Here is a 15,654-nt window from a genome sequence, read left to right as displayed (position 1 = left end):
CACCATATGCTGAGCATCTTCTCAATCTCCCGCTCACCTTTGCATTCAGTCTTTTTTTTTTTTTTCCCCTTAAATCACCATCACAAATTATTCAGCAGAGCTTGATATCTGAAAGGAGGTAACTGAATCCCAGGGGCGTGAACACCAGTTTGAATTCACCAGCACCACCCAGTAAGAGGGGAAGCAAACCCAAAGAGAGAGGTCTGTTCTGGCACTCAAACGTGCCCTAGCAATTACTTTTCCAACTGGAATCCAGAGATGTAGTCTTAAGACAGAAAGTTCTCTTCACGAATGTTTAATCAACATTAAAAAAAAAAAAAGTTACTTGATGGTCAAAAATTAATTTACACGTATTTTTGGACCATCTGGTTGACCATCTCCTAACCAAATGCCACCACCGGATGTCAGTGCCCGTATTATTCAGTTGTGTTATGAAGAGGGTGTTCTCACAGCTTGAATCTTGACAGCTAAGCCTTGCTACTCAATCAACTGGGAGCTTGCTAGAAATACATAGCATTTCAGACTCCAGCCTAGCTACACCGAATCCCCAAAGTGAGCCCTCTGCACATGAAAGTGTAAGGAGCACTGAACTAGAGAGAAAGGGACAGAGGGGGACCAAACATAAATAATCCAGTCACACCCAGTGGAGGCCAATAACAGCACAGCATACTGCACAAACACTCAAAGGAATGGAACAAAGGGCTGAAGGGTCAGTCATCGCTGGCGCACAGAGACCCAAGCGTGCTAAATGCACAAGAGCCTGCCCCAGAGCCCCTGCCTCAGTACTGGGGCCGGTGGCACTTTCCTATCAGCCAGACAATGTTACAGACACGTTTAGAATGTTAATTACAACTTTGTTTTTGGTTTATACACGTCCGAACTCAAAGAGCCCAAAAGGAGCTTATACCTAGTTTTGTACTTATGCATATGTAAGTATAATTTGTTAAAAACAGGGTCAACTCGGGGCACCCGGGTGCCTCAGTCGGTTAAGCAAGCATCTGACTCTTGATATTGGCTCAAGTCATGATCTCACGGTTCGTGAGTTGGAGCCCCCAAGTTGGGCTCTGTGCTGACAGCTCAGAGCCTGGAGACTACTTTGGATTCTGTCTCTCTATCTCTCTCTCAAACTTTTTTTCAAAAAACAGGGTCAACTCTGGGCATCCAAGTAATTTTTTTTTTCCTTTAAAATGGGTGCTATCTGTACTTGCCTCAAGATTGAGGATCTATCATTCACTGGGATACACACACCCTGCAACTCAAAAATCTTCGAGAAGGGTTTGGTATTAAAAATTTAAATTCCTCTTCTGGTAACAGGTGAAACGGTATTAGGTACTGTCGAGGGCTATATAAGCTCTAAGATGCCACCTCCACAAAAGAATGGATTTCACTCTACAGGGAAAAATCCCTTCTGAATCCATGTCAGAGGCTCTAAAAAACCAGAGTTGACGGGGAGTTCAACAACAACAAAAAAAGCTGAGACATGAAATCAACCAGAAAAATTAACACCAGAAAAAAAAAAAACCAACCTGTTCCTTTTATTGATTTTATAATTGGCAAAGGAAAGAGCTATGTTTTCTTAGTATTCTTTGTATTTACTAGAATCATAATGTGGTTATGTGCTGTGGAAGAACGCTAATTTTTTTTTGATTGGATATTTTACTCCCCAAAGGACCAACAAATCCTTCACTGTAAAATACCAAGTCTATGAATTAGAAAAATGGCTTATAGTACAATTATTGTGTACACACTCTTGACATATTTTTGTATATGCTTTCCACTTCTTTCATGACTATATAGTAGTCTCATCATATCACAATATAATTGGCTGAGACATATGAACTACTGCTACTTTCTAATGAACAGATTTGCTGTAAATATGTTTGCACAGATAGCTTTATAAAACAATTTCTTTAGATGCATGTATATGACAGATTGTATGGGTGTATTCCCAAAAGTAGGATGCCAGTTTAAAGATATGATTGATTCTATAGTACTTTTTCTTTTTTGTTCACTGAATATTCATCACGGATTTTTACAAAGATTTTTTTGTTTTTTGTCTTCTCAAAAAAAAAAATACGGATGTTTAATTTAGTCAGTTGCCTTTCTGATACCTATTGATGTGAGCCTGAGGATTTGTTTCTTTACCACTTTCTGAATTAACAACTGCACATTTTGGTTTTGTTGCCCTTAAGCTAGTGCTGAATTCCTAAATAAACCTAATTTAGTCAGTCACACTGAGTAACTCCTTGGGTATGTTGTCAGTCTCTAACTGCTACCTTTATAGTTAGGAAATGGGATGATCATACCATCTTGTCCCATCTTTATTGTATAGAAATTGAGCTCTCAGAGTTTCCTTTTTTTTTCCCATGTGATTTCCTTGAATCTAGTTTTTTCAAGGAGAGGAGAGAACTTCTCATTTTATTGTTTTTCTCTTGTATCACATTAATTACATCAGTAGGATAAGATTAAAGATTGTTCATCTTTTATTTTTTTTTAATTTTTTTAACATTTATTTTTAAGAAAGAGAGACGGAGACAGAGTGTGAGTGGAGGAGGGGCAGAGAGAGAGGGAGACACAGAATCTGAAGCAGGTTCCAGGCTCTGAGCTGTCAGCACAGAGCCTGACATGGGGCTTTAACTCACAAACCATGAGATCATGACCTGAGCCAAAGTCAGACGCTTAACCAACTGAGCCACCCAGGTGTCCCTGTTCATCTTTTAAAAGAACCAAATCTTGATTTCATTTATGGGCTGTAAGTCTTTCTCATTAGAATTTGCTTTCCTTCTTAATTTGTTCTTTTCAGTTTGTTTCCTTTTTCTAGATAATGACAGATTTTTTTTTCTTATTTAAATATTTAGAAGAATAGTATTTTGTAAAACTGACCTACTACATGTAAGAATAACATTCAAGACGGGGTGCCCGGGTGGCTCAGTCAGTTAAGCAACTGACTTTGGCTCAGTTCATGATCTCGCGGTTCGTGAGTTCAAGCCCTGTGTCAGGCTCTGTGCTGATGGCTCAGAGCCTGGAGCCTGCTTCGGATTCTGTTTCTCACTCTCTGCCCCTGCTCATGCTCTGTCTCACTCCCAAAAATAACATTAAAAAAAAAAAGATGTAATTAAAAAAAAAAAGAACATTCGAGACACAAAATAACATGTATCTTATCATTTTCCATATATTTTCTAATTCAGTTGTTACTTAAGGTTTTCAGTTTGCTAATATTTTCAACAATTATTTTATTTATTTAGAATATGTATTTATTTTGAGAGAGAGAGAGAGCTGGGGAGGGGCAGAGAGAGAGAGACAATCCCAAGTAGCCTCTGCACTGTCAGCACAGAACCTGATGCAGGGCTCAAACTCACAAACTGCGAGATGATGACCTGAGCGCTGAGTTAGCTAACTTAGTAACTTAGCTAACTAACTGAGCCACCCAGGTACCCCTTTTCAACAATTATTTAAGTAGGTAGTACATGCACACAGTAAGAAATTCAAGTTCAGGGGTGCCCAACTTCAGCTTAGGCCATGATCTCACGGTTCATGAGTTTGAGCCCCGCGTCGGGTTCTGTGCTGACAGCTCAAGGCCTGGAGCCTGCTTCGGAATCTCTGTCTTCCTCTCTCTCTGCCCCTCCCCTACTCACGCTCTGTCTCTCTCTCTCTCAAAAATAAATAAACGTTAAAAAAAAATAAAAAAATAAAAGATAAAGAAATTCAAATTCATTGGGAGAAGTAAGTCTCCCCTCCATCCTATTCCCAGTCCTCCAAGTCTCCTCCTTAGAGGCAACCACCTGTTGCCAGACTCTTGAGTAACCTTCCAGACAGAGTTCATGTATATACAGACACACAAGTGAAACACATAAGGACACATTCTACACTGTTCAGAGTCTTACATAATACACCTTTGTAAGAGAATTGATCGCTACTTAAAAAATGGCTTAGTACTACTCTTCAATTACGTATTTTTAAATCTATTTCATTATGACCTATACAGGTGGTTCTAGAAATTTCTACTTTTCTGAGTTTAGAACTTACACATGACATAGCAACTGATCAATTTTATGGAAGTCACATGAAAGTTTTTAAAAAGTCTATTTCCCTGGTTTTATAGTTAATTTTCTCCAAATTCCCATTAATTTTATTAGTCAAGTTAAGACATATTTTTCTTGGTAGGCTTACTCTATCATGGTAGAAAATAATTTCCACCAGAATTATGATCTTATCCATTTCTACTTTTATGTATGTATTGTGTTATTTAAGACCTGTAGAGTCAATAAGCTTTTATTTCACTGTTTATTGTGCTTTTATCACTGTCCTTACTGATCCCTCCAATACATTTGAGTTGAAAAATCTACTTTTTTTAGAGAAAACTTGACATTGTAGCCTTTTTATACTTAGGCAGTGGGAGGTATGTGCCTGGTAACTTACATTCTTTTAACTAAACCTACTTAAATGGTTTACTTTGAATAAATTAGACTTTACTTCAGTAGAATTTAAACTCAAACTGATGTGTTTCTATTTCTTATTACATTCCAAACATCAATTACTTAATCAAAGAGTTTTTTTCCTAGTGTCTGCAGAAGAGGGAAGCTCATTGGCTCCGGGGCCAGGAATGGAAGGCAGATACTGAAGCTTTCTTCTGATTTAATGCTCTTGAACACAGCAGAGCACAGTCAACCACCTGGCACGAATTTACAAGGTTGGGTTAGTGACATTTTAGAGTGGAATGGACTCTGTAAAAGGTGACAGCTGTACTAGGTTGACAGGGATTATGGTATTTCCTTTTATTATACTCTGAGTACCTCAGGTAATTGGCCAGCCTGCAAGAACATGATTTTCACTAAACCCCATAGTTTAAACACCTCCGTAAATCCTCTTAATCCAGCACATACACTATTTCTAAACCCCCATGACATCATCAGTTCAACAATTCAAACAATTGTCACATTAATATTTAGCATGCCATAGGTATTCGATACAGGTACATACACACAAATGCCTTATCAAAAATATCTTTAAAGATTTACTTATAAAGGAACAATGAGTATGAAGTCCCTCCTCCATAAAATCTATTTCTAGATCCTTCAGCCAGGAAATGGCTTTCTTTTTTTTTTTTTAATTTTTTTTTAATGTTTTATTTATTTTTGAGACAGAGAGAGACAGAACGTGAGCAGGGGAGGGGCAGAGAGAGAGGGAGACACAGAATCTGAAACAGGCTCCAGGCTCTGAGCCGTCAGCACAGAGCCAGACGTGGGGCTCGAACTCACGGACCGCGAGATCATGACCTGAGCCGAAGTCGGACCCTTAACCGACTGAGCCACCCAGGCGCCCCGGAAATGGCTTTCTTATACACCTAAAGAACATTCCTGAATCACAACTTTATAAATGCTAACCACATAAAAATCAACAACCGGAAGCCACATAATTTCTAACATTGCTCCTGAAATTCACCATGTCAGTCTTCAAACAACCATCTTTAGTGTAATTCAAAGTTTCTCTAGGTTTGAGGAATAATCACATCTAGCTTTTATGAGAAACACAAATGCTTTATTCCCTCGCTGCAGTAAATAAATTCCCTACAGCCCCCTCAGTGTCAAGCATGTAGGTCTCCAGAGAAAAACACAAATCAGGGTTGAATGAGACTAAGGTTACTAGAAAAATCAAGGTACTGAATTAGAAAACCTGCAAAGTTTCTAAGAAAGAATGTATGAAAGTGGCATGAAACGAGTTTATCCATGGATTTTTCTCCAGTTCCCATTGCTGCATCTAGACATCGGGATAGCAACCAAACATGAGACATGGACACAACACTTTGCAGAGTTTGACATCCAGACATCTGATAAGAGTTGTTTTCGCATTAAAAAACAAAAACAAAAACAAAAACAAAAACCTCTTTAATTGTCCCTTAGATAATTGGGACCTTGCTGGACTCATGTAAATTGTAGGACCTACCAAGTACTCATGATACTCTTACAATGATACCTCCAATTCACATCTAGGAAATAACCAAAAACAGGAGACTGCCTCAGGGGCTGGGATTCTTGTGCTAAATCAACTCAGATTTCCCGTAAAAGTAACTCTTCAATAAAGAGGTACAAGACGTCAATAAAACCAGCACTTTCTTCATTGTACTGTTTATCTTGGCTTCCATGCCAAGGTCAGAGTTGTATTAGGTGCAACTGTGATATAATAAGGGCCTCCTATCAACCTACACACTAAATCCCCTCAGGGAGGGTTCAGAATGGACGAACCTTCTCGCCTCATAGAGTGGGTTATGTTATTAGTGAGAAGGAATTAAGTTTCCATTGCCATGAGAGGCTGTGATTCTCACATCAGTTCCCCTGTAGAACAGTCTGGTTAGTAACCAGGAATAAAAACAATAATAAATGGATTATTTTGATATTGTTCAGGGGAGACAGTAAGTTACCTCTAGGAAGTGGTGTAAGACCAAGTCCTAATGAGGGGTGGAAAAAAGAAAAGATGATAAAAAAAAAAAAAAAAGGACGCAAGGAACTCAGTACACTTAAATTTCAAACGTCCCACACCAAGACTTAGATGTATATGGCCCCACACTCTCCCAAAAACACAAACCACTGAATTCACCACTCTTCAAATGAACGCCTCATCGCCTCAGCAATCGGTAAGTGCTGGGAAACGGAAGTTCACTAAGGGCATTACTTTAGATTGAAATTACTTCACAGCTAGGAAAACGGCGGGGGGGGGGGGGGGGTGGGGGGTGGGAGGGGATGAAAGCCTCCCATGGATAAGGCTACCCCGGAAGTTAAGTAGTTAAGCATGTAAACCTCGACACCCATTCATGTACAGAAAAGTGTCCTGGGGACTGGAAGGGTAGGTACTCAGTGAGATCAAACAACTAGTGAATAATTCTTCTGACCTGCAAAATGAGAACGAAGTAGTCTACAGGTTTGTTTCGCTGGTAGAGGTAGTATTCTGGGGCTTTCTTGTTCTTCTCATCATACTTCAGTTCCTGGATGACATTGGGGTGCTTTAGCAGCCTTAGAAGGATCTTCTCTGACATCTGGGATGGGCTAAATGCTTCTACTTCTATAGATATAAACACAACTTGATATTACACTTCAAATGGATGGAAAAAAATTATACTAGTGATTAAGGTGTTTAGAATATGTAAGAATACTTGGAGTCAAAGCGAAACAATACGGATTAATGACACTTCCGTTTGGTGATCCACTGGGGGCAGATTACCTGGGAGGAATCAGAAAATACTGAATTTGCGTATTTGTGTCTTTTGAATTTTTCCTTTTCAACTTGTCATTGGTTTCGGTTCTTATAAAAATTATCCTAATTTTCTGATACAAATCAAAGTCAACCAGAAGCAGGCTCCTGACTGCCAGGCCACCCTTCGAACAGGCCACAATAGTCTGACTGTCCAACAACAGCCAAAGGAAGAAGCAAAGGTCAGGAAGCATCTAGCGTGGGTTAGTACCAGGTGCACAGACGAAGTGCTTCGTCTCTCATTCTCCCACTCCACTACCCTGAGAAGGTCTGGGAACAAAGGAAGGCAGAAATTCAGAAAAAAAAAGCAAGGCACGTGCACACATCAACATGCACTCCAACTTGCTAACTAAAAAAATAAAAGTAAAAAGTAGTGTGGATCTGTATTTACAGAGTTATCCGTTTTATTTCAGATGACAAAACTCAAAATTACTAACTCAGGCTTGCTCTACTGGACCTGGACATCATGGTATCTCAGAGGCAGAGCAGGAGAACATTCAGTTTTGAATCACGGTCTTTAAACAATGAACAATATTACCAGGATGAGATAAAGAGTAAGTGAAAGACAGTGCTTCCATGTTTAAAATTTTTTTCATTACATGAAACATAAATTCTCTATTAGCTTCGGTGACTTTCTGGTCATAACAAAATAAGACAGAACATTGTAGAAATTTTGGAAAATACAGAAAAAGGTAAAGAGGAAAATAAAATGATCTAGGAACCAACCACTCAATCACTCTGAGCAACTGGTGAGCATTTTTTTTCCAGTACCTTCCCTCGGCCTGTGCCCCTGTGTGTGCGTGTGTGTGCGCGCGCGCACATAAAAACACAATGATAGGTAACCTTTACAGTTTTATATTGTTTTTTTCTCACTTCACATTAAATTAGGAGTATTTACCCAGGTCATAGATGTTATACGGTGAGCATTTCTACATATCTGAAAACATGATCTTAAAGGGCACGTGACAGTCCAAGTGGCTACTTGAGCCTTCTGTTCAAAATGTTTTAAGTACGCTGCATGCAGCTGAAAGGCACCGGGTGCCCATCCTGGACACGGACGTCTTCTACAGGCCACTGGGTACCTTCAGATTTTCTCATGTATCCCCTGGCCAACAGAGCTCACCCTTCACCTAGAGAGCCATGTGGGGATGTGAGAAGGGTTAGTCAGTCTCAAGTCCATTCAACCTTGACCTTTCTGGAGCAGTCAAGTGCCGGCCGGATTGGTGGTTTTAATAATCATTCCGCTTGCCTCCTGGAATGGGCCCAAGTTAATCTGACTTGCAGAGGCCATCAAGACATCCACGTCAAAGCCCTGAGAATTTCCGATTCCATTAAAATCATAGAACGTTAGGATTTAATTGTGAAAATCTGTTGTTCTTCTTTGCAAATCATAGCACCTGTGTTACCACTGAGGTCCAACTGTTCTTCCAAGGCAAGCTGAAGAGAGAATTACTCAACCGTCTCACACACACAACCGAGCTGGTGGCTCACACTGTCAGCCTACTCCACCAGCGGGGCTCTCCCCCGGACTTAGCCGGAAGCAGATGACCTGGCCTACCGTTCACATGCAGTGTGGCACTAACATTCATCCTTACCTTTCAGACCAATTTTAAGTTACTGGTCCACCCCTGGTAAATGTCTCAGAGGGTTCATGCCGACACTGAACACAGGAGAGGAGAGAATTTAAAAAGAAAAAAACAAAACAAAACAAACAAAACAAAACAAAAAAAACAAAAAACAAAACACAAAAGTGGCATTACTTATCACCCCATTTCCCAGTCTCCACCCCCAGCCCACCCCAGTCAGTGGTGGGTGAGAAACACGCTCCAGGGTTTGTAGAGATTTCAAACTGTGATAAGCTGCACTTGCCTGTTGCTAGGAAACGGTGCATGGCCAAGAGAAGCTGTGGTGATATTTTAACCTTCATCTCGCTGTCTGTCTGCTTGAAGGCGGAAAAATCTTGCTTTCTTTCACGATGGGCCACTTTCTTTTTCGTTCTGTTATCAGCTGACAGAAGGACAAGAAAAGATAAAAGGAAATGCATTCTATTAGATCAGGGCTCTTTTTGAATGAAAACGACAGACTATTTTGCAAAGGCTCGACTATCTCTAGATTGCGGGCACTCTACGTACAAACACCACACGGCAAGAGGAGACCGAATCCTCATCGAATCTGTGCGGCACGGTCAGGACCCATCCCGAAGCAAGCAGTCAAGGCATGCTGACTAGGAGCGACCATGAACATTCTTCGTGAAGATCGCTGGAGCCCTCGCAAGCACACTAACGGGCGGTCACGGACACAACCCTCCCAGAACCCACGTAACCACAGCAGCAGTTTGGAGCGCGCACTGTCTCCCGCTACTCGATGTCACCACGCTGCAGGAAAGAACAATCACCGTGTGACAGATGACACGGTGAAGCGTGCCCCTGCCTTTCAGAGGCTCCTAGCCTCTGCCGAGACAGGGAAAACAAACATACGGACAAAACCTCTTAGGAAACAGACGAACAAGAACACTTTCGTGGAACAACATTTTAACAATGGTATCTGTTAGCTTCGTTTCTACTCCAGACCAGGAGGTCCTCAAAGTCAAGCAAATACGAAGAGGGTCATCCAGAAGAGAGGTCAGCGCACTTCTCTCGTCAAGGGCCAGGTAGTCAGTATGTGAGGCTCTGTGGGTCATGCAGTACTGAGTAACTGCTCAGTCCTGCTGGTGAGCCAAAGCACCCATATGTAAATGCCTTACCGTGGCCGTTGTGCCAAATAAAACTTTATCACAGACGCGAAATTTGAATTTCATATTATTTTCACAAGTCACAAAGTAATTATACTTTTGATGTTTTTCAACAATTACCAAATGTAAAAAAAAAAAAAAAAATTTGTTCTCAGCTTGTGGCCTATACAAAAACTGGTGGCAAGTACTTGTCGGCTGTAGTTTGCAAACCCTGAATCCAGAAGGTGTCTAATACAAAGCCTTTCTGCAAGTATTTTTTTTTTTGACAAAGAAGCCATCAAGAAAAAACTAGGTTAAAGACAAGACCTCAATCACTTGCTCCTTTCCCAGGAATCCTGAGTCTGTGCATTACCATTTCATGCCGAGGGCCAAACAGACTAATTACCAGGCTCGTCCTGGGGAAAGGGCAATCCTAACCTCTCATTTTCTTTCTCTTTCGGCTCTGATTCTTTTGCAAACCAGATAGCACAAATCAACACCAAATTTCAAAATAAGTTTCTAATGGCAAATGCAGTCATCCTCCCTGATGGCTTGTTTACCTCAAGAATATACCTAAAACCACGGGTTCACCAATCCATCTCACAAGGCACATTAGGCAACGCTTCTGCATGAATCAGTCTAATTGAGGTTTAAAAGAAGTTAACTGAAGGGGCACTTGGGTGGCTCAGTCGGTTAAGCATCCGACTTCGGCTCAGGTCATGATCTCACAGCTCATGAGTTCGAGCCCTGCGTCGGGCTCTGTGCTGACAGCTCAGAGCCTGGAGCCTGCTTCAGATTCTGTGTCTCCCTCTCTTTCTGCCCCTCCCCTGCTCACATTCTCTCTCTCTCTCAAAAGTAAATAAAAAGTTTTAAATAAAAAGTTAACTGAAATGCAAATGTAAGATCTCATACACGTCTTAATTATGTTTCTTATGAAGAGTACTACCCCTGAGGAAACAAAATAAATAGAGACACACTGGGTATTAAATAGTCACTGTGAGGAAGGCTGAAAAGAATGTAAACACACAAATAACAATATTCTTTATTATGTGACCTCCGTGTACTCTCCAAGTGTCAAAAGGATAAAACACATAGGAACTGGTGTTTTTAAAGAACACAATTTGTGTGTGTATACACACACACACACACACACACACACACACACACACACACGTGATAAAAAATAAGATGTTTTCAGAAGCAAGTCACTACCTAAATATAAAGTTTATCCTTCTAAGGCCACATGGAAGGCTCTCATTTTTAAAGTGCAGGGCATGGCCCTTCCAGTATGACTGAATAAAAATCACTCTGCTTTAAGTAAGGCAGGCCTTGTCCCAGGTGCCCCAGGCCATTTGAAGATTCCATTTCCTCTCTAAATCATGTTTTAAAAACCAAACAGAGCCCAGATATTCATCTCTGCCCCATCTCTGAGAGCCCCAAACATCTTCAGGCATTGGGCCATCTTTGGGATTATTAATCTCTTGAAAGAGCCCTGCTTTACTAAGAAGTGAGGCTGAAAAAGAAGGTTCAAATTCCACAATCCAATAATCCAGTTGTGGACTTTAATGAGACAGCATTCAGGTTCAATACTCAGCCCAGGTTCAAGTTTACTCCTGGACAAACACCAGTGAATCCTCCCCTCCCCCTGCCCCAAGCCAAGCCACTCCTACCCACTTCACCCATTTCCACCTGCCCCCAAAAGAAGACAGAAGAGCAGAGAAAGGGAAAAACATTCTTATTGTGTACCCTAACCTGCCCTGCTTCCTATACCCACACCTTACCACTGCTGTCACAGCAAACTTACATTTGCAAATCTCACCTCTACCCTGGCCCATGGGTTCTGGAACAAGGACATTTAAACAGCTGCTATCCACCAATGTAGCAAATCCCCCTCACAAGCAGCAAAGGAAATTTATCTGAAAACAATTGCCTAGTTTGGAAAATAAAAACTTAGTAAAGAACAATTCTTTTTCCACCTGTAGAGGAAGTATAAAAACATGAAAGGAGTTTTCTGTTCAGGGCAAGTAAGGCCCAGATCAATGGTTAGAAGCAGCTGGCTTTTCAAAAACAAAAAACACTGCCACTTGACATCACAGGACCTGCCCATTCTTTCCCCCCTCTGATGAAGGGCCTAGAATATATCGGTAAGTTGTCCCACACATACGGCAGGTAGTTAGAAACAGAGGCAGATTACAACAGGAGACAGGAGAGGACTCACGAAGTACATGACAGAAAAAAAAGGCAAAGTTTTGAAAAATTACACTCAGACTACTCACTGTATAAATCTGTTTCATCTAGAATCTCAGATTTGATGATTTCTTCAATCACATCTTCTAATGTGACAATTCCCAGAACTTCATAAAATGGGTCCCCTTCTCCCTCATTGTTTACTCGCTGCACAATAGCCAGGTGAGATTTACCTTTAAAGAAAAGAAAACAAACTTTAAGAAGGAATTTTCAGAATTTTCTGAACGAAGTCTTTTATGTGATTTTGTTAAGGATAGCAGCAAACGCAGACACCAGATTATCAGAGTCTGCATTTGGGCATTTCAAGATGGTACCAACCATTTCTTGATGGTATTAAGAAATACCAACAAAGGGAAAAGCTTCCTGAGCCTCGGAAAGCAAGACCATCCAATCAGAAGAGCCTCACCTTGTGTGCACACTGGCCCACACCACGTTACCGTTTGCTTCCTAATGGATTTGGTCTTCAACCACGTCAGCTCTCCCTTTGTGACTTTTTAGCAACTGCTACGTTACTTTAGGAGGACAGCTGTCAAAGTGTGGTCCGTGGAACCTTAGGGATGCCCAAGACCCTCTCAGGAAGGTGGTGACGTCAAAGTACATGCAGCAGAACACTGACATGTTCCTGGCCTTTTTTCACTGTGCTGGTATTCGAACCAATGATGCAAAGGCACCTGAGCACAAGCCAAGGTAGTGGCAGCAGACGGTCTTCCGCCACCACACAGGCACAGGAAAGGGCGGAAAAGTCCATTTCTCCTCAGAATGTCCCTGATGAAGACGTAACAATTGCGTTAAGTCTTGACCTTGAGTAATTGTCCTTTCATACTCTGTGTGGCAAAATGAGACGTACCACAGAAGACTTGTCGCTTCCTGAAGTACAATAGTTGTCTTGAAGAAAGGCACTCAACTGTTTGAGTTTTAGGTTGTGCTAGCCACGTTTTTCACTGGACATCATTTTTACCTGAAGGATAACTACCAAACTGAGGGTATCCAGACTTGGATATTTGGAAAATATTTTCTTGAAAATGAACAAAATGAGCCTGCTATGTCAAGGGAAACAACACCAGTGTTTGCTAATGATCAACTTTGGGCTTTTAAGGGAAAATCAGAATTTTGGGAAACCCATATCCACCAAAGGCTTGAGAACTTTTCAACAAAAGACCTTTCTGATAACAAGTATGATGTCTATTTTTTTAATGTTTTTCTTTCTTTATTTTTAATGTTATATTTATTTTTGTGAGAGAGAGCATGCAAGCAGGGGAGGGGCAGAATGAGAGGGGGACAGAGGATCCAAAGTGGGGTCTGTGCTGACAGCAGCGAGCCCAACGCAGGGCTCGAACTCACGAACCAGGAGATCATGAATGAAGCTGAAATCGGATGCTTAACTGACTGAGCCACCCATGCACCCCTTTTTTATTTGAGAGATAGAGCATGAGCAGGGGAGGGGCAGAGAGAGAGAATCTCAAACAGTCTCTGTACTGCCAGCACAGAGCCCCACACGAGACTCGATCCTGTGAACCCTGAGATCATGACTTGAGCCGAGATCAACAGCCAGACACTTAACCGACTGAGCCACCCAAGCGCCAAACAAGAGTGATTTTTAAAATACTGAATACTGATGGGGCACTGGATGGCTCAGTCGGTTGAGCATCTGACTGTTGATTTTGGCTCAGGTCATGATGCCAGGGTCATGGGATCCAGCTCCATGATGAGAATGGAGCTGCTTAGGATTCTCCCTTTTTCTCTCTGCCCCTCTCCCCTGCTCATGCACATGCTCTCTAAAATAAAATTTAAAAGTAAATAAAAACAAAATACTTTATAATGAGATGGATCCACATTTCAAAGATCTGTAGAACTCAGTGAACCAATATTTTCCAAATGACTGTGGTAATGATGTTACCAAATCATGCACAGGTCATCTATTCAGAGCACAAGATATACAATTGGTTTTTTCCCCCTCTCATAACCTATTAAAAATTTTTTTTTTAAGTTTTCATTTAAAGGGCACTGGGGTGGCTCAGTCGGTTAAGCACCTGACTCTTGATTTCAGCTCAGGTCATAATCTCATGGTTCATGAATTCAAACCCCACATCAGTCTCTGGGCTGACAACATGGAGCCTGTTTGGGATTCTCTGTCTCCCTCTCTCCCTCTCAAAAATAAATCAATAAACTTTTTTTTTTTTTAAGACACAAAATCTTTTAAAACAAATTTTCATCTAAGGGGCACCTGGGTGGCTCAATCACTTATGCATCTGACTCTTGATTTCAGCTCAGACCTTGAGCTCGAGGTTTGTAGGATCAAGCCTCACGTGGGGCTCTGCACTGACAGGCGAGGAGGAGCCTGCCCGAGATTCCCTCTTTCTCTTTCTGACCCTCCCCTGCTCACGTTCTCCCATGGTCTCAAAATAAACATTTTTTTTTTAAAGTTCCCATTTAAATTCCAGTTAGTTAACATACAGTGCTGTATTAGCTTCAGGTGTACAATATAGTGATTCAACAGTTCCATACATCACACAGTACTCATCACAAGTGCCCTCCTTAATCCCCATCACCCATTTAGCCCATTCCCCTGCCCACCTTCCTTCTGGGAACCCTCAGTTTGTTATCTATAGTTAAGGCTCTGTTTCTTGGTTATAACACTGGTTGTTGTTTTTTTTTTTTTTTAAATAACCTTTTTATTTTGGAATAATTTTATCTTTTTTTTTAAATTTTTTTAATGTTTATTTATTTTTGAGACAGAGAGAGACAGAGCATGAATGGGGGAGGGTCAGAGAGAGAGGGAGACACAGAATCTGAAACAGGCTCCAGCCTCTGAGCGGTCAGCACAGAGCCCGACACGGGGCTCGAACCCACGGACCGTGAGATCATGACCTGAGCCGAAGTCGGATGCTTAACCAACTGAGCCACCCAGGCGCCCCGATTTTGGAATAATTTTAAAGGAAGGTTGTAAAGACAGTACAGAATTCCTGTGTAGCCTTCACTCAGTTGCTCCCCTCGTTAACATTGCGCATTGCCACAAAATATTTGTAAAACTAAGACACTGACATTGATACAGTACTAGTAAGTAAATTCTAGACTTATCTGGATTTCACCAGTATTTCTATTAATGTTCTCTTTCCGTATCCAATCCAGAGTACCACACTGCATTTACTTGTCATGTCTCCTCTGGTATCTGAGAGTTTCTTAGTCTTTTCTTGTTTTTCATGACCTTGACAATCAAGGATTACTAGTCAGGAATCCTGTAGAATGTCCTTTGATTTGGTTTGTCTGATGTTTCCTCATGATTAGACTGGGGTTTATGGGTTTTCTAGTTACATCATATCAGGGCTTACATGACAGCCACATGACATTCTCGAGTTTCTCCACTTTAAAGTTACTAATTTTTCTTCTTTCCCTAATTGTATTCTTTGGAAGCAAGTCACAAAGTCTAGCCCACCCTCAGGGAGGGGTGAGGA

General features: G+C 41.2%; 1 protein-coding gene across 1 annotated transcript in view; it reads right to left on the bottom strand.

Moving 5' to 3' along the window:
• CNNM2 (cyclin and CBS domain divalent metal cation transport mediator 2) overlaps positions 1-15,654 on the bottom strand; it is a 149,005-nt gene that overhangs the window by 17,503 nt on the left and 115,848 nt on the right. Inside the window, exons 2-4 of the mRNA XM_047073389.1 lie at positions 12,232-12,375; positions 9,115-9,252; positions 6,887-7,056 (exon numbers count right to left, since the gene is read on the bottom strand). Coding sequence (XP_046929345.1) covers positions 6,887-7,056; positions 9,115-9,252; positions 12,232-12,375 — 452 coding nt within the window. The remainder of the gene's footprint in view (positions 1-6,886; positions 7,057-9,114; positions 9,253-12,231; positions 12,376-15,654) is intronic.

This window comes from Lynx rufus, unplaced genomic scaffold (assembly GCF_022079265.1).
Source record: "Lynx rufus isolate CCGP_SWC_20201006 ecotype Redwood Valley unplaced genomic scaffold, mLynRuf1.p SCAF_11, whole genome shotgun sequence".
Lineage (NCBI taxonomy): Eukaryota > Metazoa > Chordata > Mammalia > Carnivora > Felidae > Lynx > Lynx rufus.
The sequence above is the reverse complement of the archived record's forward strand: the minus strand, read 5'-3'. Positions and strand labels throughout refer to the sequence as shown.